At 53.6% G+C, this 24,505-nt stretch overlaps 10 protein-coding genes and 1 non-coding gene across 11 annotated transcripts; 7 read left to right on the top strand and 4 right to left on the bottom strand.

The window, feature by feature from the left end:
- Positions 1-980: 980 nt before the first annotated feature.
- On the top strand, positions 981-2,488 carry EV422DRAFT_495907 (kinase-like domain-containing protein; the record flags this gene model as incomplete). The annotated part of the gene is made up of 3 exons (XM_053067836.1): positions 981-1,491; positions 1,581-1,963; positions 2,042-2,488. 3 exons carry the CDS (start codon positions 981-983, stop codon positions 2,486-2,488), a joined length of 1,341 nt encoding a protein of 446 aa, XP_052925922.1.
- Positions 2,489-3,019: 531 nt separating this feature from the next.
- EV422DRAFT_578211 (uncharacterized protein) lies at positions 3,020-4,263 on the bottom strand. The gene has a single exon (XM_053073282.1). The coding sequence runs from the start codon at positions 4,170-4,172 to the stop codon at positions 3,057-3,059; it is 1,116 nt and encodes a 371-aa protein (XP_052925921.1). The 5' UTR covers positions 4,173-4,263; the 3' UTR covers positions 3,020-3,056.
- A 773-nt stretch (positions 4,264-5,036) lies between these two features.
- Positions 5,037-5,109, top strand: EV422DRAFT_t75. The gene has a single exon. It is a non-coding gene; the product is annotated as a tRNA-Val (tRNA).
- An 84-nt stretch (positions 5,110-5,193) lies between these two features.
- EV422DRAFT_527846 (uncharacterized protein) lies at positions 5,194-6,889 on the top strand. Its single transcript, XM_053070234.1, has 2 exons — positions 5,194-5,517; positions 5,612-6,889. The coding sequence occupies exons 1-2, from the start codon at positions 5,348-5,350 to the stop codon at positions 6,549-6,551; spliced, it is 1,110 nt and encodes a 369-aa protein (XP_052925920.1). The 5' UTR covers positions 5,194-5,347; the 3' UTR covers positions 6,552-6,889.
- Positions 6,890-6,913: 24 nt separating this feature from the next.
- On the top strand, positions 6,914-8,667 carry EV422DRAFT_39343 (UBC-like protein). Its single transcript, XM_053066869.1, has 5 exons — positions 6,914-7,312; positions 7,391-7,563; positions 7,659-7,720; positions 7,790-7,895; positions 7,988-8,667. Exons 1-5 carry the CDS (start codon positions 7,203-7,205, stop codon positions 8,380-8,382), a joined length of 846 nt encoding a protein of 281 aa, XP_052925919.1. The 5' UTR covers positions 6,914-7,202; the 3' UTR covers positions 8,383-8,667.
- A 164-nt stretch (positions 8,668-8,831) lies between these two features.
- EV422DRAFT_506047 (phosphoribosyltransferase-like protein) lies at positions 8,832-10,115 on the bottom strand (the record flags this gene model as incomplete). The annotated part of the gene is made up of 7 exons (XM_053068532.1): positions 8,832-8,919; positions 9,029-9,230; positions 9,282-9,369; positions 9,447-9,537; positions 9,608-9,697; positions 9,797-10,020; positions 10,089-10,115. The coding sequence occupies 7 exons, from the start codon at positions 10,113-10,115 to the stop codon at positions 8,832-8,834; spliced, it is 810 nt and encodes a 269-aa protein (XP_052925918.1).
- A 525-nt stretch (positions 10,116-10,640) lies between these two features.
- EV422DRAFT_586846 (pectate lyase-domain-containing protein) lies at positions 10,641-12,600 on the top strand. Its single transcript, XM_053073472.1, has 2 exons — positions 10,641-11,003; positions 11,082-12,600. Exons 1-2 carry the CDS (start codon positions 10,875-10,877, stop codon positions 12,183-12,185), a joined length of 1,233 nt encoding a protein of 410 aa, XP_052925917.1. The 5' UTR covers positions 10,641-10,874; the 3' UTR covers positions 12,186-12,600.
- Positions 12,601-12,610: 10 nt separating this feature from the next.
- Positions 12,611-14,241, top strand: EV422DRAFT_527819 (mitochondrial carrier domain-containing protein). Its single transcript, XM_053070233.1, has 6 exons — positions 12,611-12,800; positions 12,894-13,055; positions 13,186-13,606; positions 13,671-13,697; positions 13,813-13,827; positions 13,899-14,241. The coding sequence occupies exons 1-6, from the start codon at positions 12,714-12,716 to the stop codon at positions 14,096-14,098; spliced, it is 912 nt and encodes a 303-aa protein (XP_052925916.1). The 5' UTR covers positions 12,611-12,713; the 3' UTR covers positions 14,099-14,241.
- A 2,707-nt stretch (positions 14,242-16,948) lies between these two features.
- On the bottom strand, positions 16,949-19,364 carry EV422DRAFT_39214 (sterol-sensing domain of SREBP cleavage-activation-domain-containing protein). Its single transcript, XM_053066861.1, has 7 exons — positions 18,995-19,364; positions 18,069-18,925; positions 17,790-18,007; positions 17,521-17,728; positions 17,358-17,456; positions 17,139-17,293; positions 16,949-17,078 (listed from the first exon to the last, which is right to left on the bottom strand). Exons 1-6 carry the CDS (start codon positions 19,038-19,040, stop codon positions 17,270-17,272), a joined length of 1,452 nt encoding a protein of 483 aa, XP_052925915.1. The 5' UTR covers positions 19,041-19,364; the 3' UTR covers positions 16,949-17,078; positions 17,139-17,269.
- EV422DRAFT_39180 (histone deacetylase 1) lies at positions 19,143-22,270 on the top strand. Its single transcript, XM_053066857.1, has 15 exons — positions 19,143-19,364; positions 19,441-19,530; positions 19,598-19,641; positions 19,711-19,779; positions 19,855-19,972; positions 20,042-20,116; positions 20,186-20,324; positions 20,394-20,535; positions 20,612-20,704; positions 20,761-20,869; positions 20,930-21,070; positions 21,137-21,245; positions 21,307-21,365; positions 21,429-21,500; positions 21,588-22,270. Exons 2-15 carry the CDS (start codon positions 19,482-19,484, stop codon positions 22,094-22,096), a joined length of 1,728 nt encoding a protein of 575 aa, XP_052925914.1. The 5' UTR covers positions 19,143-19,364; positions 19,441-19,481; the 3' UTR covers positions 22,097-22,270.
- A 173-nt stretch (positions 22,271-22,443) lies between these two features.
- Positions 22,444-24,242, bottom strand: EV422DRAFT_495890 (SMAD/FHA domain-containing protein; the record flags this gene model as incomplete). Its single annotated transcript, XM_053067835.1, has 3 exons — positions 22,444-23,190; positions 23,255-23,375; positions 24,046-24,242. The coding sequence occupies 3 exons, from the start codon at positions 24,240-24,242 to the stop codon at positions 22,444-22,446; spliced, it is 1,065 nt and encodes a 354-aa protein (XP_052925913.1).
- Between the last annotated feature and the right edge of the window lie 263 nt (positions 24,243-24,505).

Here is a 24,505-nt window from a genome sequence, read left to right as displayed (position 1 = left end):
AGCATAGTGGGAATAGTTCCCGCACACATAGCGCTGACCTTTGAGGACACGAGCACGGCCATTCCGACGAAGGCAAAAAAATACCGAAAGTGCAGACGCATGGCCCACATTGACTGAGTATGGCGCCTGTATGTGGTGCAGATCCGCGTATCGGAGCTTTAGGTCAAAATGCCGGAAAGGAAACAGAGACGTGAAGGTTTGACTGTTTATTGACAGGCTGAACATCCAGAGAACGATACCTGGGTAAGCTGAATCCCAAAATACCTTGGTCCGAGCGTTAGGGACGTCCGATTCGATGCTAATAAAACAAGATTACGACCTACAACTACCGCGAGAATCACGTGCAACGCCGAGACCCAAGTTGCGATCGAATGCATGATTGCATCACTCCCTAAGAGGAGTCCTAGCAGCCCCTATCACTTGCCTTTCTCCTGCTGTCGCTTGCGCTCGTTTGCCCCATTTGTTGCGGTCCAAGCGCCCAACAACATAAACACCCACCCGGCAACATCCCGTCCGCTCTTGCTCTTGGCATGCCTACTATCCAACAACGTCCCCTCCAGATCCACCATCTTCACTGCTTCCTCCACTTGCCCCGCTCAACAAGGCCGCCGGTCACAGCGCTTCCACCCCTCACCGGTTGCAGCTCCTCCACTTCCGAAGTAGTTCAGCGACTGCGATTTTGTACGAATCGCACATTGCGTCCCCTTTTGTCCAGAACGCAACCACCAGGGTACACCTTACGGAACTTGCAACAGAGTCGCTCCAGACCAAGGCCTCAACCGCTTCGTCTTCCACTACAGCAACGACACTCGTCCTCAAGCATGCCAGACACGACTCTTGACCGCGCCGACATCGCTGGTCAGAAGCCGCAACAGAATTCCACTCCCGTGCCTGCAACTTCTCCCTCCGACGCCAACATCCGTGTGGTCAAAGTTCTTCAGTTGGGAGAGGACGGGGTCGCTTCTGCTGCTGAACCCTCAATGCCTTCACATGCAGGCCACTTCACCGCCGAAGACGATGACGACACACACTCGGTGGTTTCTGATGTCTCCGATCTCGAAGGCGACGGATCACACCTGCTAGCTACTCTGCGGAAGCATAATGTTCCAGTGTCGAAAAGGACTGTTCGATTGAGTACTCACGGAAAGGAGGGGTCGAAGAGCCAGGAGCAGTTTCGAAAGGACGTCCTGGACAGCCTGATTGAACTCATTCCAGACCGGTGGTCATACTTCAGCAGCCCATCCGATCTAAAGATCGACAGAGTGAGCGGCGCAATGACCAACTGTGTCTATTTTGTCACTGGGCCAGCACAACGAGCGGAGGATGGAAGTGATGTCAAACCTCCGAAGGTGCTGCTTCGTGTGTACGGAACGGCAGCCGGTTCATTCATCAGCCGTGACAAAGAAATGTTCTGGTTATGTAAGATGAGCGACATTGGAGTTGCCCCAAAGCTTCTCGGGGTGTTTGCCAATGGGCGTTTCGAGCAATTCCGTAAGTGTCCGAATGGTTTATGGTCGGTCAGAACGCATTCCCCTCAGACGAACGATTGTAGTAACATGGTGTAATTCTTGTCATTTCAGTTGAAAGTTCTACGCTTACGAAGGAAGAAATGCGAGACCCACAGACCTCCATTCAAATCGCACAACAGCTGTACAAACTTCATCAACTCATCAACTCCTGCACCCCGGATGACCTTACTCAAGTCGAAGGCGATCCGGAACACATCCCTACGGAACCCAAGTCGCCGAGCACACCAAATCCACAGACGTCCGAGCTGTGGGCCAAACTGAGAAGGTGGCAGAAACTCGCTGCTAAGACGGCCATTGATCTGAAGCGCGACCAACCTGAGCGGTATCGATTGATTCGGGATGTTGTGGACATTAGGCAGTTAAAGGATGAGATCGCACTGCTTGAGGAGCGATTGGCCAAAGTCAACAGCCCGTTGGTGTTTGCTCATAACGATGTGAGTTTGTCTGTGCTTGTTCGTTTCCTATCACTCTCGACCTTTTCATTGACATTTGCCTCGCTTCCTCCTTTTAAGGCCCAATACGGTAACATCCTACGGAAGCACAAAGACAACTCCATCATCATCGTCGACTATGAGTACGCCGGTATCAACTACCGCGGCTACGACATTGCCAACCACTTCTGCGAATGGGCCGCCGACTACCACTGCGCAACGCCCCACAAAATGAATTTCTCTAATTACCCCACCCGCGAGCAGCAGACGCTTTTCTTAAACGCCTACCTCGACGCCGCCGACGAAGGGTTCACGGAAGGCGCGACCGAGACTGCGTCGCGGAACGCGCAGGTGGAGGCTCTGATGAACGAGGTCGACCATTACGCTCTCGCGTCGAACTTGCTCTGGGGATTGTGGGGTCTGATGCAGGCGGCGGAGACGGAGATCGATTTTGATTATGTGGGATACGCTTGTGAGAGGTTCCGTCAGTACGCGGCTTGTCGGGAGCACTTGTTCGTCGACGAATAGGCGGCGTCCACATCCCCCGCACTTTTTTCCATCTCGATCGTGCCTTCATTGGTCACCTTTCGATGCTTGCGATTCAAGTACACTTGCAAACCTCGACAATGTTGCATCTCTCTCCTTTATTCCTGCACACCGGCGCATACAACATGATTTGACGTAGACTTGACCCGTCCGAGTGATATTGTCGCTCGGTCACTGGGTTCAGAGGTGTATATAGACTTCATTCATCCTGCTACATCGCCTTTCAACAAACAATTTTGGTTTTCGAATATATTTACATGAATCTCATCATAAACGGCACAACTAATGCATGAGAGACATTGGAGCAGACTATGAGCGACTTTTGATTTCAAGAACTATTCTGAGCGGAGGGTATGCGAAACGAAAACTTGGAACACAACACCGAAACAGCACACCAACAATAAGACGAGGAGAGCTATCAAAACTGGGCGACCTACAGAATTACAATCACAATGAGGAAAGAACGGAATCATGAACAGTAATAGCACTGCATTTCCGACGCAAGCGATTGTTACTCGGTTGATAGGGTGGATGATTTGCGATGCCGATCTTACAACTCCTCCTTGTTGACGACAGGAACGGCGCCCTCGCTTCCACCCTGGCCCGGCGCGATAATACGATCCTTGATCGGCTTGACGTACTGCTCATGGATACGTTCGACGAAGCCTTTGTTGTCTTCACCGGGCATCATGCTGGGCACCGCAGTAGCCGCCGAGTCGGTAGCCTGGGCGCCCATGTTCGTAGCAGCGTTCGCAGCAGACATGGCGGAAGCAGTAGCTTGATCAGCGACGTTGCGGGCGCCGTCCGCGGTGTCACGGCCAGCGCCCATGACGGTATCAACGACCCGTTGTGCGCCTTGGGCCGCGGCATCGTACGCATTGCGAGCCGTATCGGTCGTAGCTTCCGCAACAGCCTTGGCGCCGGTACCTTCATAGACCCACCCCGCCGCGTCCCCACCCAGCTTCAACACCCTATGGATCCCACGCTTCTCCCCCTTCAGTTTCGGCACAACAACTTTAACCACCCCCGCATCCAGGTTCGCCTCCGCCTTCTCCTCCTCCGCATCGCTGGGGAACGTGAACGACGCATCGTAATATCGGCCAATGCACAGCGGGTCCGTCTTCGGCTTGCCGGAGTCGTCCATGACGCCCTTGAGCGGCCAATCGGCGCATTTATGCTCGCCTTTGATCTTCAATATGCCCTTGTCGGCGCTGACAGTGACTTCGTTGGTGTGCAGGCCGGGCACGTCCATGGCGAGCATGTACACGTCGTCGGTCTGGCGGAGGTAGATCCCGCGCGAGAGCTGCTCCTTCGCGAGCGTGGTGGTGTAGCCGAGGTCGGTGTACATTTCGCTGAGGGCTTTCAACAGATCGGCCATGACGCCCTCATCTTCGGCGGTCATGGAGGTGTCCTTCATCGCGGACGGGACGCCGGTTTCGGACGACATGCTCGGGTGTTTGACGCCTTCGGACATTATGTTCGTGCGGTCTTGGCTGGTGCGGCCGCCCATCAGTTTGCGGAGGAAGCCGCCGCCGCCGCGGGTGTCTTGGGAGGGCGTGACGTCGTGGTGGGAGTGGCTGGAGCCAGGGATGAGCCAGAAGGCGGTGGTGGATGGGACGGTGGTGAGCGCTCCGAGGGCGCAGGTTGCGAGGAGGGTGCAGCGCATGGTGGAAATGTGGTGTTGATTGGAATGAAGAGATGCTTTGCTTCTGAGTACAGTGGGTGGTTCTTTTGCTTAGTGATTGCAGGGAGTGGGTGGTTCTGCTTTTAAAGTCAGAATTCCTCGAAGAAGCAGACTTGCGAGAGCAGGGGAGGGGAAAGGTCTTGCCTTCTTATCCTGAACGCTCTCCACGCAGTGCCAGGAACAAGCTCACCCTCATAAGCACCGCATCCAACGTCATGGTGATAACAGGCTTTCCCCCTTTTCCTCCGCTCACCATAGTCACCATGACGCATGAAAACCATGGAGACGAAGTGGTTGCCTGCAGTCATGCGAAAATTGAATATGCACTGTTACCCCACGGCATATGCTGTCGTTCGAAAAAAAATCGACAGCGCGATAAAGGGGGCTTTGACAGCACACTTCGGCCGAACGCTTGGTTTATCTGCACCGACACGCAACATCAACCATTCGACCGGAAAAAAATGGATCGACCTGGAGTGTACTGTACATACATCTGACTGCCCATCCGAAGCCATCCAGAGTTCATATACGATCAATGTTACCCAACCTCCGATGGTTTAGTGTTCATACCGCTGTCACAGGTCCGCCCAGTGATGTGTGGTGGTGACCACGCTGGTATGGATTGGCGTATAATGAACACTGTAGGCTTGAAGGGACATTTTGGGAGTATTCCAAGCAAGCTCGAATAGGTTCGTGGTTATACCGCTTCCAGCGGTCGAGAAACCACCCAGATTTCATATATATTAATGTTACCATGAAAGCACGGAAAAAAAAAGTCGCTCCTGGGCAGGCTTGAACTTCCAACTATATGATTGGACGTGCTACTTTGTGTGACTTTTTACACAAGCTCGGATAGTTTAGTGGTCATAACGCTGCCTTCACACGGCAGAGGTCCCCAGTTCGATCCTGGGTCCGAGTATGATTCTTTTTTGTTTTCTCCTGCGAGTGGAAGCGGTCAAAACACACCGGGCGTTGAGCGCCGTCGTCACACTTCATGAATCATCACTGACGGACGCCCACCTAGCCCGCCTGCGTTTTACGTCTGGAGCATCGGATACACCTTCAACATGCGACTCTCATCGCTGGCCTTGAGCAGGCTAAACATATTCAGGCAGGCACTACACTTCGAAAAGAGTACATACCCAATATAGATCACCATGTCAACAACCACGCAGGAACTCTGGGTTGCGCGCGACAACATCGACCAGACCAAGCTGGCCACCGTCAAGTTGGGTCCCATCAAAGAAGATGAGGTCCTATGCCGTATCGACTCGTTCGGCCTCTCTGCCAACAACGTCACGTACGCTGTTCTCGGCCAGTCATACCGGTATGTGTCCGTCTGACTCGCCTGCGAATCCGTCTGTTCAACTTCTCACCGCAAAGGCACTACTTATCCATGGCATATTGGGGAAACGCAATAGATACTTTGACTTCTTCCCAACCTCCGACGCAAAGTATGCGAATGTCCCCATCTGGGGTATGGCCACCGTCACAGATTCCAACAGCTCTGCCGTCAAGGTCGGCGAGCGCGTGTACGGATACTTCCCTATTGCCCAACACCATGTCCTGAAAGTAAAAGCGGCAGCGAACGGCAGCAAGGAAGGCTGGTTCTACGTCCCCCGCGAGCATCTCCCGGAGGACCGCAAAGTTTACAACCAATACTTCCGCGCATCAGCCGACCCGTTCTACGACCCTCGCCATGAAGGAGAGATGCTGCTCTTCCGACCCCTGTTTTGGACCAGTTTCTTCTTGGCGGATTACCTCAAGGAGAACAAGTACTACGGCGCCAAGACGGTTATCATTTCCAGTGCGAGCAGCAAGACGGCGTTTTGCTTCGCTTTTCTTGCCCAAGCGAGCGGCATCCGTACCATCGGTCTCACGAGCCCGTCCAGCGTACCCTTCGTAAAGTCTCTCGGGTACTACGACTCGATCTACACTTACGACCAGATCTCCTCCATCCCGAAGGATAGCACCGTCCTGTACGTCGATGTCTCGGGTAGCAAGGCCCTTGCCACCGATGTATTCAACCATATCGGCGCATCGAACATTCGCCGCTCCGTCAGCGTTGGAATGTCCAACGCACAAGAGGCCAAGGGAACCTTCCCAGGCGAGACGGAGATCTTCTTTGCCCCCACGTGGATCAAAAAGCGTCAAGATGAGTTGCGCGATCAACTCCCGAGGTTGCAGGCCAAAGCTTGGAAGGAGGCTATGGATCGGGTGGACAATTGGGTCAAGTTGTCCAATGGCCATGGGCCGGCGAGCGTGGAGAAGCTGTGGAAGACGATGGTAAATGGTAGGACGGCACCGGATGTTGGTTATGTCATGTCACTGTGGAAGACGGACGCAGGATCGAAGCTGTAAGGAGAACGCCACTTTTCCTTCGCAGTCGATGCTAGGATCGGAAGGTCCTCATGATTCACAGGAGTTCAGATGACGAAGCGGAGATACCTGACTACACCTATCCTGTAGCTTAGATAGGAGTGTTATGAGTGACTGTAGGTTGAGCCAATAAGTGCAAACGGCGTACGTTGTTCCATCATGACAGAACTACATAGTTTCTATATGAGAGGACGATCCTTGTGCCTGCTAGCAGAGATTATGTAGGAAAAAGTAACGAGACGTTCGATTGGAACGACCAGATATATCGGAAGGAGGAAGGTTTCCCTTTGGCCAGCTCAGTTCACCGCCTTCTCGATTGGAAAGCTTGGCTGTTTATCAGGTGGTTTTCAGAGGCATATAACCTTGCGCAACACGCGGCAGACGCGGCTTGGCTGCGATGTCAGTTCATCAAACTTCGACTTCACAGACTTCACAGGCTTTCCCCACCAGCCAGACCTTTCGCAACACTACCTGGTCTACGCAACCCGTACCTCTGTTGGCCTACTTCTCTATCGTCGGAAATTCTGGCATAGCTTCTGTTTGGAAGACGCTCCGCCTTCGTGCTTTCCCAGAAGATTGACAACGGAGCCACCCAACCTTCCGAGTGGGAAAACACAGCGACAGAATACAATTATGGCTTCGAAGGCAGCCCTCAAGCGTTTGACGAAGGAGTATGCGGTGCTACAGAAGGATCCAGTCCCTTACATTGTGGCAAAGCCTTTGGAGAACAACATTCTAGAGTGGTAAGTCTCCATGGACATTGCCATTCGGTCGATATTCGAAGAGCCTACTGTACGTTCCTGAATCAATTTCAATTCCAGGCACTACGTTATCCGCGGCCCTCCGGGCTCCCCCTACGCTGGCGGTGAATATCATGGCAAAGTGCTTTTCCCCGCAGATTACCCATTCAGCCCGCCGGATATCAAGATGCTCACGCCAAACGGACGGTTTCAAACGGATTATAAGCTTTGCCTTAGTATGACTACCTACCACCGTGAGTTGACGAAATTCTTTGATTTCGACGATCTGGGGTAACCTGTGTTTGCGTCAAAAGCGACTCGATCTGATTTGTGTATACCATTTCATTAGGCAACACATGGAATCCGGCATGGAGTGTAGCGACGATCTTGACCGGGTTGCTGAGCTTCATGGTAATGTCCTTGGATCACATCGTTCGGAAATCTTGATAGGGACTCATTCCCAGGATCCCCGTTACGTAGGTGGAGGACGCATCAACAACCGGAAGCATCAAGACAACATTGGAGGAGAAAAAGCTGCACGCAGTTAGGTCGCATGCGATAAATCTACGCAATCCCCGCTTCCGAGGTAAGCGGTGGTTCATCCGCTCGCATAAATAGCAAAGCCATGTGGGAAACTCGTTTTGCGGACCATTATTGACCTCCAACCAAATTTTCCAGAGGTATTCCCGGAACTATGCACACCCGAACTCGCTCCCTTACCAAATGCACCACCGACAACGACGCCCACAACACCAGCTGCTCCATCGACCCCGGTCCCTTCCCCATCAACCGGTGGTCTCCACCAGCGCAACACACCTGCTACATCCCCAGCATCCGCAACATCAGCCACACCAATCGCAACAACACCCAACACGAAAAAAAAAACGTCGGAAACCCAACAGCCGCGTGAGGGTGCTATGGCAAGGAGAGCCGGTGCGGTTGGGGTGGTGGGGACGGTGTGGCAGAACGTGCGAAGCAATGTGTGGCGGATACTGCTTATGGCGGTGTTGGTGTATTTGGTGGTCTTGAAGATTGTGGATCGGATAGCGGAGGGAGGCGCCGACAGTTCATGAGAGTGGACGGCAGGATTAGTGGTGTGGGCGGTTCCTTCTTGTATATTTTCTCATGTTCGCATCGCCCTAGGGTGTGTACAATTCACATTGAACTCTCTTTTCCAGAGTCAACGACATTTTAGTTGCATAGGTGCCAGCATAGCTGACAACAAAAAGCGAGAGGCCGTTCAAATACAGACGGCCCCGCCTGAACATAACATGCAAACCACTCCCAGATTCGATTCGCCCACCGCCATGCGACAGCGCCAAAGAACTTCCGAACCAGGCGCCTATCAATACGATGCGCACGCAACCAGATCGCGCAAAACCACTCCCTTCCCGTAGCACATCAACGCCTCCATGAAGGGTGAGCACCGACACCTCCCATGACAGGCACCTCAGTCCGAAACGAACGAGTTCAGACTGCTCACGCCTATGGGTACGTTAGGAGGGATTTTACGCCGTCTTTTTCATTCCTCTTTCTTTCGCCCAAAGCTTTCTGCCCTGTGCAGGAGCTCTAGGACTTCCTCGTCTTCTGTTTGGGGGAAAAGTTGATACCTGTTTGGAAGAATAGGGGCATGGCGCGATGACGAGTAACGAGGAATCATGAAGATCGTAAATGCATGATTTCGAGCAGTGAAGGACTAGATGCTCGTGGCACACTCACCACATCCCCACGGCATTAAAAGGCTCCTTCACCTGCAGACACACGACCTCGTCCGCGATTTTCGCCAACTCAGCTACCGAGTCGGGTGGCCCGACGGGTGCAGCAGCGACCACACGTGTTGGTCCGTGTTCGCGAACGGACAGGATGGCGGCGCGAAGGGTGGATCCTGTTGCGATGCCGTCTAGTGTGGATGATCCCGGTCCTGTGAATATAGTTGAAGAAGGCCTGGGGTCTTTTCGTTGCGACAGCCTACCGTCAACGATAATGACGTTCTTATCTTTCAAGTCGGGATAGGGTTTGCCTTGCCGATAGTGCATGTTCCGTCGATGGAGCTCTGCCGTCTTCGGTCCGGGGGAAAATGAACCAATCAGGCTTCTCGCCGGTCAAGGATCCCTAGTTCTCGGAATGGTATTCAAACCTCCTTCTTCAGGACAGCCTGCACTTGTGCATCCGTCACGCGCATAGCTGCGATCATCGCTGGGTTGAGGTATGTCACGTCGCCCATAGCGCTAGTGCCCACAACAAAAGTAGGGTAGTCCCGCATAATTGTAAAGTGCTCTCGAGAGAGGTGTGGCTTACATGGCCCCCATCGCCGTCTCCTCGTGGAACGGAAGGCCGATTTTTCGCACCAGCATCAGATCCAGCGGGAGGTTCAAGCGTTGTGCGATCCTATCGTGCGAGAAATTCATCTCATATTTGAGTACTCAATCTTCTCACGTCGCGCGATTCCGTAAAAGTTTACGAGGGTCTTCAGTTCCGAAGACGTACTGGAAAGCCACAGGCACCCCTCCACGCGGCAGGGCCAAAATGATGGTATCATCTCGACCTGCGAGAGTTCCCAATCGAGGGTCGGCTGCAAGTTGGTTTCCGGCGTCGACTCTTCGAGGAAAAGGTGAGCTGTATGTCGCCCGGGCATCCCTTCCTGCGGTGGCCTTACCGGTCTCGGAAGGGAGCCCGAGCTCTGAAACTCCGCGACGCTGCTTCCGACATTTCTACAGTATAAGCGTTATGTGGAATTTGAAGATGGTGATGGGGTCGAACGTAGGGACGGAAGTTCAACGTCAGCACCACGTCCACCAATCATCATCTGGGACCGGAATGCCACATGACCGTTTTAAAACATTTTTGGCGATCTTGGCGGGCCCCGCTTTTGTTGAACCCCAAAACTTGAAACAACCTTTAGGAATAAAAGTTTAACCAGAACGTTCTTTCGGAGCGGCCAGACTAATTTGAATGTGCACCAATAACACCCTGGAGCTTAATCTCGGTCCGTGGTGAATCCAGAGCCGACCCATTGGCATTGGCCAAGAGAGGATCCCGGCGACTCGTGCTGGCGTTTGCAAGCTGCACATACGATTCAGACTTGCGGCCGGTTACGGCGGAAGAGCTGGCAACCAATCAACGCCGTTCCTTGCTGTCCCGACCGCTGCAAAATTCATCTGGATCATGTCAAAATTTAACGCATTCTGTTGTAACCCATTGTTGCTTTTCGACAGTCTCGACAGCCTTTCCACCGACCTGGAAAGGCAGTGGGATGGGATAAATCATCACAGGAGACCAACTTGGGATGCCAAGGGTAGTAACGATATGAGGAATATGATACGGTCGGTACCACTTCTTTGCCGGTGGAAAAGGCTTGTAAACCGGAACGACACAAGAGCGGTGTTTCTATAAGCGGTGACCCATGGGGGTTGGAAATAATTGTTTTGCAAACGTTTTTGAAAATGACGAGATCAATCTGTTGTACAAGAAACAAAATGTATAAAAGGCAGGAGCCGGTGTTGACGGAACTTTCCCTTCAAGGCTTCCTCATACAAGTTACCTTCAACGACACGACCTTCTCGATATGCAAATTAAGCTTCTCTCCCTCGCCTTGGTGGCTTCCGCTGCAGTCGTTAGCGCTGCCGCTATCGAGAGCCGCGAGCTCATCAACATTGCGCCCAAGTGCACGAAGCGCGCCTTGGATTTCCACGACGTGAGTGCTATTCCTGTTGTTCCATAGACTGTCTTTACATCACATTGCTCACGTTCTCGTCGATCCTTTCAAATGTAGTGCAACGTCGCTTTGCTGACGCTAAAGTCCGATAACGGCCGTACTCTTACTGGCAAAGTCAACCAGCTACTCACCTCCGCCGGCAAGACCCTTTCTTCGACCTCCGGCAAATGCAAGGTAACCGTTACCGCCGTAGGTGGCGGTGAATCCATCGCTATCTCCAAGGGACGCATCGAGAAGCTCTTGAAGAGCGTCATCAACAAATGTGGAGCCGGCCAGTCCGGTATCGTCACCGGCGAAGGTGGCTCTGACATCAGGGGAGTTCACAACCAGGGAAGCATCCAGTTGGAACTCAGCAAGCCTAGTGGCGGCAGCCCCAAGCCCCCCAAGACCGCTGCGCCCAAGCCGACCACGACCGTTGCGCCCCCGCAGCCCACCTCTGCCCCCACCAACCCTCCCTCCGGCGGTCCTCTGAACACCGGCGTCGTCTTCCCCGAGGCCAAGGGCTCCGTCACCTTCAACGCGCCCCACATCGTCCCCGCCGGCACTGTCTTTGACGGAGGATACAAGCGTTTCGGCCGCGGTGTCAAATGCACTGGCCAAGCGGAAGGCGGCAACAAGGATGCCGTTTTCCAGGTAGAGGACGGCGCCACTCTGCAAAACGTGTTGATCGGAGCGGATCAGATCGAAGGTGTTCACTGCATGGGATCATGCAAGATCATCAACGTCTACTGGGAGGCCGTCTGCGAGGATGCCTTGACGTTCAAGGGTGACGGCGACGCTCAAGTTATTGGAGGAGGCGCGCGCGACGCCGCGGACAAAGTGATGCAACACAACGGAATCGGCAACATCCACGTCGAAGGGTTCGCCGCGGAGAACTTCGGAAAGCTATACCGCTCTTGCGGAAACTGCAAGAAGCAGGGCAAGCGTACCATCTCGATGAACAACGTCGTCGCCATCGGCGGAAAGGTTCTCGCTGGTGTCAATGCCAACTTTGGTGATGTCGCTACCATCCAGACGATCGCCGTCTCCGACGTGAAGAGTCTCTGCACCCCGTTCGAGGGCAACGATAGCGGCGACGAGCCCGGCAAGCTTGACCCGGCGAGCCCCGCTGCCAAGCGCGCCTGCGGCTCCCTCGCCTCGGCAAAGATTGAGCACATCTAAATCTGAAAGGCGTATACGTACCGAGGATGTAGAAAGTGTATATACCTTTTGAGATGCCCAGTAAATATATAGAAAGACAATCTGGACACCAGTCATAGAATGTAAACAGAGTCTGGCATGTAGATAGAGCATAAACGAATACATCGTATTGCGGCCATTGAATGCTCTGCTGATTGAAAGTAATAGAACTCTGTGGAGAAGCTTTTCCATTGCGATTTGAAAATCCGACTACTTATTTGATCCCTATCCTACGCTTTTCCATACGCTGGACGTTTTCCGACCTCCAAGCCGCGCACACAGCCCGAGTATGCCCGCTCCTTTTCCGGTCTCTAGTTTCTTTTCCCCATATGCACCTTTGAGATCTCTCGCAATTTCCGCTTCCCTTTCAAGCAGTATGCCCGTCTGTCGTTTTCGGTAAACGACGCGTTCGAAAAGGTTGAAAAAGCTGGAACGTGGCTTTTCAAATTCCGACCACGCAACTCGCAAGGACGGCACAAGCGTTCTGACAGCGCACAGGACAGAAGCACCATGGGAACCAAGGAGCCATTAGTGGCAACGCAGAAGAATGCCGCGCTCAAGTCGTTTCTGGCGGGGGGCTGTGGTGGCTTCGCGATGGTGAGCATATGGACGAGGATGTGGGCAGGGAGACCCGAATGTACCTGCGAAGGCCAACGCCGGAATTTCGGCTGATTTTCTATCTCTTTGTAGGTTGGGGCATCCCATCCATTCGATTTGACGAAAGTCTTGATGCAAACGTCGGGAGAAAACATGCACAGCAAGTCCACCTTCCAAGTGATGCGGACGATCTTTGCCGAGAACGGAATAAGAGGACTCTACAAGGGTGCTGTTCCCGTATTCGGCGCTGCTCCCGTACGTTCATGAAGGGTCATCGAAGTGCCATTCTTTCCGTGGTCCTTGTGTTTCTCACCCACCACAACTGACGGTTGGCCGTGTCTGCAATTTTCTTTTCTGCGATGAATTTCAACGCGGCTCGTTATAGCCAGTCCTAGCAACGTGTCTGTGGGCTTACTACATGGGGCAGGTCCTGGTCCGCGACTTCACGGGCGGCCCCGCGCACCCGAATCCATCAGCGGAGCTGATCGATACCCTCAGCTTGGGCCAAGTCGGGTTAGCAGGCGCCTTCTCAGCTGTGCCTACATCGCTCATCCTTGGACCTGCCGAGCAAGTGAAAATCCGGCTGCAGCTGGCGAAGGCGGGAGCCTCGAAGGGTGCTTTTGCGGTCATGGGGGATATCGTGAACCAGTCGGGGGTGCGGGGCTTGTTTAGAGGCACAGGGTTGACGTTGATGCGGGATGTGCCGGGGAGCTTCTTTTACTTTGCGACGTATGAGGCTATTAAGAGAGGGCTGACGACGGGGATCGATGCTCAGTTGAATCCGGCTACTGTGCTCTTGTCGGGGGGTAAGTGAATGGTAAGCTATAGGCTCCCGTAGCCCTGTACTGATGTGAATGGGAAACTTGGCAGGTCTCGCTGGAATGGTCAATTGGACAGGTAAGGACAGCACTCGACGACAAAACCCCTGTGGGGGATGATCGAGATTATGGTTTATCCTAACTGTGTAGGATGCGTTACTGATCGAGATATGGTTCATCCTTTTCCGTTGCAGTGGCCATCCCAATAGGTATTACTATGACCTTTTCAAATGCATCCCGGCTTCGTCTCAGGCCTCTTATCCTAACATCATCACGCCAGATACGGTGAAGTCCCGCTTCCAATCTAGTGCTGGATCCTCAGGATCGCTAGCGCAATGCTTCCGACAAATCTTGGCCGAAGGTGGACCGCAAGCGCTCTTCCGCGGACTTCGGCCGACTCTCATCAGGGCGTTTCCCGCGAGTGCCGCCTTCTTCGGCGGTGTAGAAGGGAGCAAACTGATCCTGAATCGTATTCTGTGATTCATACCTACTATGTAGAGCACTGTTGAGCACGCACATTGCATAGCCGGTTCACGGCGGACATTCATCATCACACGTTTGAGCTTATGGAAAAGTGGCATTGGGACAAAAATGATGGTAGCAGGTGCTATGGATCAGAATCCACGCCAAATCAAAAATCCTTCTATTTTCACACGTGCCAAAGTCTAATATGTACAAGTGAATGTTAGAGCCACCCAGCCGGTTCATCTCAGAGGATGGCAGCCTGTCAGCCGCACTTCCAAGTGTCCCCTCCTGACTTCCTCCAAGAGCCGAGGCTGCTCCTGCGTTCTCCAGCACTGCCTGCCCGATCAGTCATCGATATGAGTTTGATGCAGTTCCCAAATGCTACTGCGACTCCCGAGTCGGAAGCCGAGAGGGACCGCACTTGCAGCACAGGCGCCGGCGCTTCGTCGGCTTCCCAGCCTACCTTACATGGATCATCGATATCAGAATCGTTTTCTGAGCTTGAGGAGTCGTCAGATGAGTTGGTTACGGTGGAGGCCGATGATAGGTCGCTCGATTCGGTATGGCCAGATCCGGAATCTGAGGATGAGATTTTGGCGTCTCTGCGCTGCTGATCTTCCCAAGTCTGGTCTTGGGGACCAGAAGACGCGGGCATCGGAGATGTGAGCAGGTCTCTGCCCAGGTTCGGCGTTGGCGCGGAAGGCTTTCCTATAGTAGCCGAGCGCGGAACAGATTGGTCTCTGGAACCCGTCCAGCCTGCCTCATGGTCCGATGTTCTCAAAACATCGGCATGATCGTTCGAGCCAGCCCGTACGTGGCGTGGTCGGCCCATGGCAGCCGGAGCAGACGTGGGCCCCAGTGAGTCAGGGCGCCGTTGATTACTCGACCGACACTGATTCGAGGGTGGCGGTGCCCGCGGAGGTTTCCGAACCGCATAGGATTCGTTGTCTGACGACGGTTCTCGTGTGGCTTTGATCACACGTCGCCGTCTCACACCGCTTTCCGCTGGCGGTTTTGACGCGCTTGGACTCGGTAATAAGACCCCTAGAAGAGGGTCAGACCCCAACCCTTTGAGCTTGTCTTCCCCAATCACCACGGTCTGTAGCTCGGACAGATCCCCTTTCCATGTCCGGACATCTACCATCCACACCGTCCATACCCAGCCTTTGCTGTCGCGACGGTCGTCAGTCTTGCTTGGCGGTTGCGAGTTGGGGAGACCGAGGATGCACTTTAAATAGTTCCCAAAATCCTGCGTCCTCGACTCCCCCTTCTCTGCTGGAGCACGCGTGCACACCCCAAACAAAACTGTGCCCGCCATAGCTACGTTGACTGCCCCTGTCTGCCGTATGCGACCGACTTGACGAAGGCTCGCCGGTGGGAGAGCGTTTTGGCTCTCGTCGACCATGAGATCGGTTATCTGCTGCTTCGACAAAACGACAGGGTCTCGAGATGCAAAGGAGTCTCTCCGCGTCAAAGCTGCACGCGTGCCCATTGGTGGAGGGGCACTCGTGCTACGGTTTCGGTTCGCGCTCTGCCCCGTCTCGTCCCGTCGCGCGGATGTGTACTCCCATACTATCGCTTCCTCATCCTTGGCGGCGCTGCATATCATGTGAGTGGTGGAGGTCAACGTTTCGCTTGTTTGAGTCAAATAAACCTGTGTTACCGGCCCGTTATGCCCGGACGGCGCCTCGCTTCCAAGAGTATCACCTGGAACGATCTTGACCAGCAAGCTCCGACGCTCGACATCCCAGATGATTAGTTCGCCCGTCGAGGCCCCGCTCGCCAAGATACGACCTTGTTGATCGGATGCTAAAGCGGTCACATGGCCTTGATGACCAAAGAAGGTATGGAAGGGGATCCATTCCGGACTTCCGTATCCATTTCGGCGTGCTGACCAACACTTTATCGTGGAATCTTCAGAGGCGCTGTAAAGCGTGCCGTACGAATCCACGTGAAGAGTAAGTATGGCACCACTGTGCTTTCGACAAACGTAGGTCGGCAGACGCTTGGGTGGCCCTATCGACATCCCTGGTGGAGCGGGGAAAATCACTTTGAGAGATCCATCGGCTGTCCCCGCAAATAACAACGCGTCTGCGCCTCCAGGTCCAAACGCCAGAGTCGTTATCCGCCCTTTTGGTAGCGAGCCGTCTTCCAATAGAAAAACTTTTGCGCTCGCATCCCAAACTTCGACGGATCCCGAATCTGTCCCCGATGCGATCCAGATTGCTTTTTCTGACACCTTATGAACCGCGATTGTCGTAATACGACTGCGATTTCGAACTCTTCCGACGGCAAAGGTTTGCTGTGGGTCCGCTTTGTTCATATAGCGAACGCGCTGCCCTCCTCCTTGAATCCAAACGACAAAGTCAGACGTGGAAATCAAATATTCCACGTCCTCGCAGCCGCCGGCGGGGACTGTATCAATCGCGGACCCATCTATTGATTGCGATTCAGGTGGTGACGATGATGCCTGGCTTGCTTCCGACGCAACGCTGTCTCGTCGGAGAGACTGCCCTGAGGCAGCTGCCGAAGCCCATTGTGCAAGGCTGCTGATGAACAAACAAACGACGACAAAGAGGAGCAGAGACAACACAACCACGATCATGAAAAAGACAGGATGCGCGTGTTGCACCCACTGGAGTGAACTTGCTAGTGAACCGCTTGTCGGAGATGCGTATCCGCTCGAAGGGAATGGTAACGATGACGAGGACGGCGACGGTTGATATGCAACGTCCGGCTTGGCGAACGACCTATCGCTCGATGTCTCAAAGGAAACATACTGCGGCGATCCAATTTCAACGTACTTCGCCGATCTGTCAGGGTCGATGATGTGCCAAAAGGCATTCGCAGTGGAACAGACGGAGTTCTCACAGGATGTATCGGACAAAAGGCCCTTCTTGCCCAAGACTGTGGCGCTGATGCTGTTCTCTGCCCACAGGGAGGATGTGGAAGATCCCGATAGGCCAAGTCCAAGAACCGACACCAAAGCTAATATCTACGAATACCGAGCGGTAAGCATGATTGATCCAAGTTTCGGGACGAGAAGTCAACTTACAATTAAATAGCTTCCCCAATGAGGTCTCTGACTTGGGGATTGTTCACTCTCGGTGGAGTCCTCTGCTGTTGATTCAGAGTCCACGGCGCCGGTCGTAGCGGTCGATGCCCTGCGTCCCGTCAGATTACCACCTACACTTCGGACGTTGTGCAAATCTGACAGCTAAGACAGCGTGAGAAGGCGATCTTGACCCGATACCGACTCCATGCGTGAACAAACCTCTAACCGCCGAATATCAATCGACAAAATTGTGACGAAAAAAGTGATCTGCATGAAGTAATCCATGACCAGGGACACGGCCCCAAAAAGGCAGAATTCCTGAAAGGCGCCCGGATGATCAAAACGTTGTTTGACGGAAGGACTGCATTACTCCAGCTCCTACCTGCAGCGTAGGAATGCTCGTCAGAGACGCGAGAAGCAGAAGGCACATTTCGCCGCCGAGGGACGCGGTCATAGAGGCGCCGACTTTGCTCAGTCCAATGCCGACACGTTCTTTCACAGGTAAGTCGAGCGAAGTCATGACGACCGAGTTTGTGAGGACAAAGATGTTCTCCATGCCCACCACGATGAGAAGAAACGGTAATGCCTCCCTGGAACAGTGAACGAGTCAGCTGAGACGATCTCTGCTTTAGAACAACGTGATCTCCTTACCATGGCACCAGCGAAGTCTGGACCCCAAGAAATGAGCAGAGCCCGACGGACATAACAAGTCCGGTGAACACCGTGATAACGGCACCGAAGCCTAGCGCAAACTTGGATTTCACCAAGTCCACTTTTCCCAGTACAAGCGAAATGTACAGAAATACAATGATGTACATCACGCCGAGTACAAGTGATTCGCCAGTGAAAATGGACGTTGATGAGCCGAACTGCAACGAAAAGTGTTATGACACAGCCGAGCTTGAAAGGGGTGTGACGCCGTTTCCGTACCTCGTAGTAAAGAAGACGCGGCGCACCGTCTGAGCGCCATTCGGTTGGCTTCAGTGCTTCGCTCGCGCCGATGCTGGTGGTGAAATGCCGAGTGCTTTTGAACGCTTCGGTCCATAGTCTATCCCAAACATCCGGAATTCTGGCTTGCAATTGTTCTTCCGGAGGTTTGCTCGAAAGGAAATATGTGAAAAGTAATGACTCTGCTCCAATGACTTTGCGGGATGCGGCATCAAACCGCAGCCCACTAAAGACTGATTCTAAAGGGATCGGTATCCCTAACGAGGATAGTATGCTGCTGTCGGATACCGTCGCCAGATGATCCACATCCTTCGCGAAGCGTTCACTTTCGGATCCCCAATATTCCAGTGGGGAGTGCACGAGGCATCTTTCGATACCCGGTGGCATATAGCAGATGTCGGCTAGCGAGAACTTTTTCTGGTTGCCCAGGCCGCCGGAGGAGCCGTCCACTACAGTCCGTGAGATCGCTTCGTGCAGTGACATGGCATAAGCGAGTATGCTATCACTCAAAACCCCCCTATCGCTTCCTCCGTCTGACGGCAGGCCCGTCACGTTGACGACTATCTGCTCCAGACGCAAGTATGGCTCTGTCCCAAACTTCTCCTTCACGTGGGACAGACCGGACGAGAAGTGAGAGGCCGACGTCTCCCATAGAAGCGTAGGTACTGGCTGTGGTGGCTGTGTAAGGTGCCCGTATAGTTGCAGGATAACAGGGGACGACAGGAAGAACATGAGAACGAACGAGAAGAACAGCGTCAGGTATGGGTGAGAGGCACAAAATAAGCCATGTCGATAAAAAAGCCTCGAAGAAATGCTATCGAGCCTCTTGAACAGACGACCTGGAAACAGGGAACAGTTGGTGAGGACGCTCTCTCTCGCTCCCACAGTAGGATATCCTTCGGACTCACCTGAAGCGCTAGAGCGCCGTGTTAGCAAGGACCAGAGATCACCCATAGCCACCCTAACTGTAACGGTTCATTGCGGGAGCGCCGGCCGAACTATTTGACACAGTAGACAAGTGGAGGTCGGCGGAGGGAGGGCAACGGTGGTACTACTTCTATGTCGGTAGCACTGGGGTTACTGTCGAGGGAACAGGATGTTCTAAAAGGTCGTGGGAATGACGGTGACCTGAAAAGACCGGCGCGCTGTTCTGAAGGTTGGGGCGTGGACAGCATCGCCGTGAAAACCGACCCTCACAGACGAGACTCGAAGACGCACACCAGGTGGTAGATGGAGTATTGGAAGTGCAGCACCCTTTCTAATAAATAGTGCAAGCAGGTATGTGCTTCGAGTGTATCATAGCTTTGGCATGATATGGCGCTGCGACTGACTCCGAAGCCGGTTTCGCAGAAAGTTTTCTGGGTTGCCGCATAGTACGGCTGCAGCGAGCACAACATGGCGACAGGACCGGCGCAGAAGCACCGAGTATCATACTACTATCATGGTACATCATTTTCTCAGAAATGGTCCAACTGGGGAGTATGTTCGACCTTTCTGACTTACCGTGTTAGAGGACGTCGGAAACTTTCACTATGGCCCTCAACACCCAATGAAGGTATGTGCGCTTCGAAGTATGTCTAGTGTTTAGACACTTCATCTGATGCCGCAGTCTCTACCTTTATAGCCACATAGGATACGAATGACGCATAATTTGGTGATGAACTACGGGCTGTATAAGAAAATGGAAATCTACGTACGTAGCGGACAGCCATGATCTATGCCCGATGTGTGAGCGGATGGCTGATGGGGTCGCCTTTTGCTCGCTCAGCGACCATCACGAGCAACTTTCGCCGAGCTGACAAAGTTCCACTCTGACGATTACATGGAGTTCCTGCAACGTGTTACTCCTGACAACTTTGAAGAGTTGACGAGATCGCAACAGAAGTGTAAGGCCCTCTCTCGTTCCACTGCTACTTCATGCGAAGCGTCGAAGTGTAACCTCTGGATCTCTGCAGTCAACGTTGGAGAGGATTGTCCGGTATTTGAAGGAATGTACGATTTCTCGACATTGTCGGCGGGAGGCTCTATCTGTGGGTTGAACTTGCTGGAGTGATGGACCGTTCATGTCACTTGCAACTGAACCCTTGTGGATCATTAAGCTGCTGCGCAGAACCTCATCAACGACAAGTCGGACATTGCCATTAACTGGGGAGGAGGCATGCATCACGCCAAAAAGTGCGAAGCATCAGGCTTCTGCTATGTAAACGACATCGTATTAGGGATCCTGGAGCTCCTCAAGTACGTTAAGTCTCATATGGAGAACAGGTAGAGCACACAAATCCTCATGTCGAGACAATCACTTTTCAGGAACTATCAGCGAGTCCTGTACGTGGATATCGATGTGCATCACGGAGACGGTGTCGAGGAAGCATTCTACTCCACCGACCGCGTCATGACGGTTTCATTCCACAAGTACGGCGAGTATTTTCCGGGAACCGGAGATATAAATGTAAGGTCGAGACTTGCCATTACTGGGAAGAGCAACAGCTTTGCTGACGATCGCGTCGAAACCGATGCGAATGCAGGATGTTGGACACGGGGACGGAAAGCATTATGCGGTCAACTTCCCGCTGAAAGATGGAATCGATGATAGCACATATAAGCGGATCTTTCAGCCGGTAAGTTCAGTAAGCGCTGTTACATTTGGCTACATGTTCTTAACCTCCGTGTACAGGTGATGCGCCATGTGATGGCATTTTACCAGCCAGAAGTCATCGTTCTGCAATGCGGTGCCGATTCACTCGCGGGAGATCGACTGGGGTGTTTCAACTTGTCATTACAAGGTGGGCGCATTCTGTCGCTTTATGCATCTTGCCCGACGTGGAATCTGATGTTCGATACAGGGCACGGGATGGCCGTGGAGTTCATGAAGACGTTCAACATCCCCATTATGATGCTGGGCGGCGGGGGCTACACAATACGAAACGTGTCTCGGGCCTGGTGCTATGAGACTGGGTTAGCGGTGGGCGAAGAGCTGGACGACGGTAGGTCCAGGTATCTGTGATGGTGGATTTATTGGAATGGGGGACTAAAAGCGGCTCCCCTTCTAGAACTGCCTTACAACGATTATTATCAGTACTTTGGCCCAAATTATCGGCTGGATATCCCCAACAACAACATGGACAATCGGAACAGTCGGGAATACTTGGAGCGGATGCAGTAAGGCCATCGATTCGCCGCAGATAACTCATCGAAATGGGCCTCATCACTTCATCTGTAGCATGAAGATAGTGGAGAACCTCCGTAATATGCCCGCGGCTCCGAGTGTCCAGATGCACGGTAGGGAACATTACAACACTGTGAATGGCAAAACGACGGTGTGTTAACGCGAACTCTCCACAGCAATCCCATCCGACTTGGACCGCAACCTGTTCGAATCGGACGAGGAAGAAGACCCAGAGGAACGCATAACACGTAAGTTTGCACATCCTCACTACACGCACATGCACCCGCACCCAAAGCTGACCCATCCATCCAAAAATCCCCATGTAAAATACACAGAATCAATGAGCGACATGCACCGCATCCCCTCCACCGAACTCTCCGACTCCGAAGACGAAGGCGACAACCGCCGCAACCACCGCGACTACGGCCGCCGCTCCAGCCACCTCGTCTCCATCAACCCGCGCGCGCGGCCCGTCAACCCCACCGTTGCGCGCCTGTTCACCATCGACAGCCCCGCCACCTCTTCCTTCACCGACGAGGACAGGGATACGGATGAGCAGCCGCGGCCGCCGCGGAACGGTCTGGCGACGCATCATCATCAACTTCCGCGGTTCGCTCGCCCGCCGCCGCAACCGGATTCGTCGGTTTCGTCGACGGTGGGGCTTGAGGATGAGGCGGAGAACGGGATGGATGTCGATGAGAGTGATACTCTGTCGCAGAACGGGGCGTGGATATCGAATGGCGGGCAGAGGGCGCCGCCGATGATGGCGAATGGGATCGCGGCTGGGGAGACGACGAGGGGTGATGCGGGCGAGGATGCGTTGCACTATGAGACGGGGAGATGATTACGTGCAGCGGTTTGGGTTTATTATCTGGCGTAGATGATTATACAGTACATGTAGCCCCGTTGCGGTAGCGTACCAGAATCTGTGAATGTTCTTTCCTGTTGTACATATACATAGTGTTCTGAGCCGCCATAAATGCCTCATTTGCATGTGCCATGTTCGAGGGCCAGTTTGGGGAAGTATATATGGGATCGGTGAAAAAAAAAATCAAGGAAGGACGCCGTTTGCCGAATACGTAGGGTGGCGACCTATACGGCAAATCGGGACGAGGTATCCGATCGTTCATGCATAGCATGGGGTCGAAACCGCCGTTTCCCACTCATCGTTCATGCGCGGCACCCCCGTCCTTATTCATCATTCATAGCCAAAAACCTCTCCCTAGCCTTCCGCATCGTCGCCTGCTTCAGCGTTTCCTTCCCATGCTGATGCCGATCTCCCCCCTTCATGGTCTCACTCGCCCCGTGATCCATCCCCAGACCAACCCGATTCTGCCGCATCGTAACAGCAACAGGCTCAACCCGCCCGTCCCCCGCCGCACCAAGCCCCTGCCCCGCCGTCCATCCCATCTTCTGCAACATCCTGCCCCCGACGCCCATGACCGGTGGGTCCTCATACGGTGTTGGGTCGTCGTAGGCGCGTCGTGGTGTGTTATAGGATGATTGATGTGCACGCGATGGGGCCGGGGAGTTGCCCCCAATACCTGTGTCGTAACCGATTTCGGCGGCCGGGGGTTCAGCCGAAAGACCGTGCATCTGTCTCCGTAGGGCCGCGCGGTCAATATACTTTGGTTTATCCGCGCTCGCGTCCCCGCCTAGGGCTTCACGTTTGAGTCTTCTAAGTTCCGCGCGTCGGGTTTTCTCTAAGGCGGTTTTATCGGTTGCGTTGCCTGAATTGTTGGTCGAGTCCTGTGAGGGTGGCGGATCGGTTTTGACGGAAGCGGTGGCTTTTTTGGGGCGCGGCTCGGTGCTGACGACGTTGTTGGAGGTGACGCGGCAGTCGGTGCAGGGCCATTCGGGGTGGATGTGGGCTTTGAGGACGGTGGAGCCGATGGCGAGGACGTCGCCGTGTTTGAGCATTTGCGGTTGGCTAGCTTTCTGTATTATTGAATAAGACCGTCAGTTTGATGTTGGGATGATCGAGGAGAGTACAGCGGCATACCTTAGCTTCGCTCAGCCGCACGTTGTTGAGCGTGGTTCCATGCGTGGATCCAACATCCGTAACGAAGAAGTAGTCCGCAAGGCGTTGTTTCGGCGGTGGGGTAGGTTCGCGGCGAGTCCGCCTAGCCCGTTTCTCTCTCCGACGCCCATAGCTGCGGTCGGAATCATAAGAGTCGTACGAGTCATACGACCTGGAACGAGACCTGAAACGAGATCGCGAACGCGTCCGAGAACGAGACCCGGAACGAGACCATGAACGAGACCCTCGACGACCTGAGCGTTGGTGGTGGTGACGGTGGTGGTGGTGGTATCCATCCTTCTCTTCATCACGTCGTCGTTTGCCCGACCGTACTGGTGAATCATCCCGATGGTTCCGATGTTTGTCTAGGGAGATATCGGCGATGACGATGGTTAATCAAAGTGAAAATCGTGGGAGTGGAGAGAGATGGATGGGGCTCATGAACAGGCCGCTAGCAAGATGCCACGGCGATGGTGGAAGGCATTTTCAAGACCGAATCGATTGCTACCTCGCGCTCCGATTTCGGCAGTGAGTTTTGATGCCATGTCTTGTACACGGTCGTGTCCCTTTGCCGCCTTTAGGAACTTATCGATCAGAATGTTATGTTCCGGTCCCTTCGGTCTGAGAGCCATCGTACCTGCTCCGGATGTGCCTCCTCTATTCGTCGATTTTTCATTCCTGATCGATCTCTTGATGACGACCTTTCACGACCGCTCCGGCGTTCGTGGGTACCCATCGTTTCCGGGACCGTCTCCAGGACCCGATCGACAAACAGAGAACAATGCACTCTGCTGACACTAAGCTCATTGAGAACCAGACGGCGATCGAACTCCGAGGATTCTCTCCCAATCGTCAGCCCCTTTCCATCCACAAGCACGATGGATCCAGGCTGCAGCAATTTCGACCGAATCACCACCAATGTCAGGGTTGCATCGCTTTCCGGAGCATGTTCAATGACCTGTAAGCCCATGTTCGTGACGTTGTTTGCGATGGTGGGGACTGCGGGGGGAATCGCCCGGTATGATTGGCTCGCGACATCCCATAAGCTGTAAGCGCCTGTGATTGTGTCGTACACGTAGTTTGTCGCCGGGTGAAAGTAGAAACGGGGATCCTCCATAGGGATGAACCCGTTCATTTCTGGTGCTTCGCCGTCCTCGTGCACCTCGCCATCCTCTAGCAGAGGTGCGTCATTTTCCGTCTTTTCCGCTTCTACGTCTTTCTCCAGCCCCTTCT

The sequence above is a fragment of the Fimicolochytrium jonesii genome (genome assembly GCF_025526975.1).
Source record: "Fimicolochytrium jonesii strain JEL569 chromosome Unknown EV422scaffold_10, whole genome shotgun sequence".
Classification (NCBI taxonomy): domain Eukaryota; kingdom Fungi; phylum Chytridiomycota; class Chytridiomycetes; order Spizellomycetales; family Powellomycetaceae; genus Fimicolochytrium; species Fimicolochytrium jonesii.
This window is presented reverse-complemented; position numbering and strand designations above follow the sequence as displayed.

Excerpts from the sequence above, each read along its gene's own strand:
- EV422DRAFT_578211 (XM_053073282.1), bottom strand. The coding sequence starts at position 4,172 with ATGCGCTGCACCCTCCTCGCAACCTGCGCCCTCGGAGCGCTCACCACC.
- EV422DRAFT_527846 (XM_053070234.1), top strand. The coding sequence starts at position 5,348 with ATGTCAACAACCACGCAGGAACTCTGGGTTGCGCGCGACAACATCGAC. Across the intron at positions 5,518-5,611 it reads GTTCTCGGCCAGTCATACCG|ATACTTTGACTTCTTCCCAA; the intron begins GTATGTGTCCGT and ends GAAACGCAATAG.
- EV422DRAFT_39343 (XM_053066869.1), top strand. The coding sequence starts at position 7,203 with ATGGCTTCGAAGGCAGCCCTCAAGCGTTTGACGAAGGAGTATGCGGTG. Across the intron at positions 7,313-7,390 it reads GAGAACAACATTCTAGAGTG|GCACTACGTTATCCGCGGCC; the intron begins GTAAGTCTCCAT and ends TTTCAATTCCAG. Across the intron at positions 7,721-7,789 it reads CCGGGTTGCTGAGCTTCATG|GTGGAGGACGCATCAACAAC; the intron begins GTAATGTCCTTG and ends CCCGTTACGTAG.
- EV422DRAFT_586846 (XM_053073472.1), top strand. The coding sequence starts at position 10,875 with ATGCAAATTAAGCTTCTCTCCCTCGCCTTGGTGGCTTCCGCTGCAGTC. Across the intron at positions 11,004-11,081 it reads GCGCCTTGGATTTCCACGAC|TGCAACGTCGCTTTGCTGAC; the intron begins GTGAGTGCTATT and ends TTTCAAATGTAG.
- EV422DRAFT_527819 (XM_053070233.1), top strand. The coding sequence starts at position 12,714 with ATGGGAACCAAGGAGCCATTAGTGGCAACGCAGAAGAATGCCGCGCTC. Across the intron at positions 12,801-12,893 it reads GCTGTGGTGGCTTCGCGATG|GTTGGGGCATCCCATCCATT; the intron begins GTGAGCATATGG and ends ATCTCTTTGTAG. Across the intron at positions 13,607-13,670 it reads TACTGTGCTCTTGTCGGGGG|GTCTCGCTGGAATGGTCAAT; the intron begins GTAAGTGAATGG and ends GAAACTTGGCAG.
- EV422DRAFT_39214 (XM_053066861.1), bottom strand. The coding sequence starts at position 19,040 with ATGGGTGATCTCTGGTCCTTGCTAACACGGCGCTCTAGCGCTTCAG. Across the intron at positions 18,008-18,068 it reads CGCGTCTTCTTTACTACGAG|TTCGGCTCATCAACGTCCAT; the intron begins GTACGGAAACGG and ends TTTTCGTTGCAG. Across the intron at positions 17,729-17,789 it reads CAGACTTCGCTGGTGCCATG|GGAGGCATTACCGTTTCTTC; the intron begins GTAAGGAGATCA and ends TCACTGTTCCAG.
- EV422DRAFT_39180 (XM_053066857.1), top strand. The coding sequence starts at position 19,482 with ATGGCGACAGGACCGGCGCAGAAGCACCGAGTATCATACTACTATCAT. Across the intron at positions 20,325-20,393 it reads GGGATCCTGGAGCTCCTCAA|GAACTATCAGCGAGTCCTGT; the intron begins GTACGTTAAGTC and ends ATCACTTTTCAG. Across the intron at positions 21,501-21,587 it reads CCCAGAGGAACGCATAACAC|AATCAATGAGCGACATGCAC; the intron begins GTAAGTTTGCAC and ends TAAAATACACAG.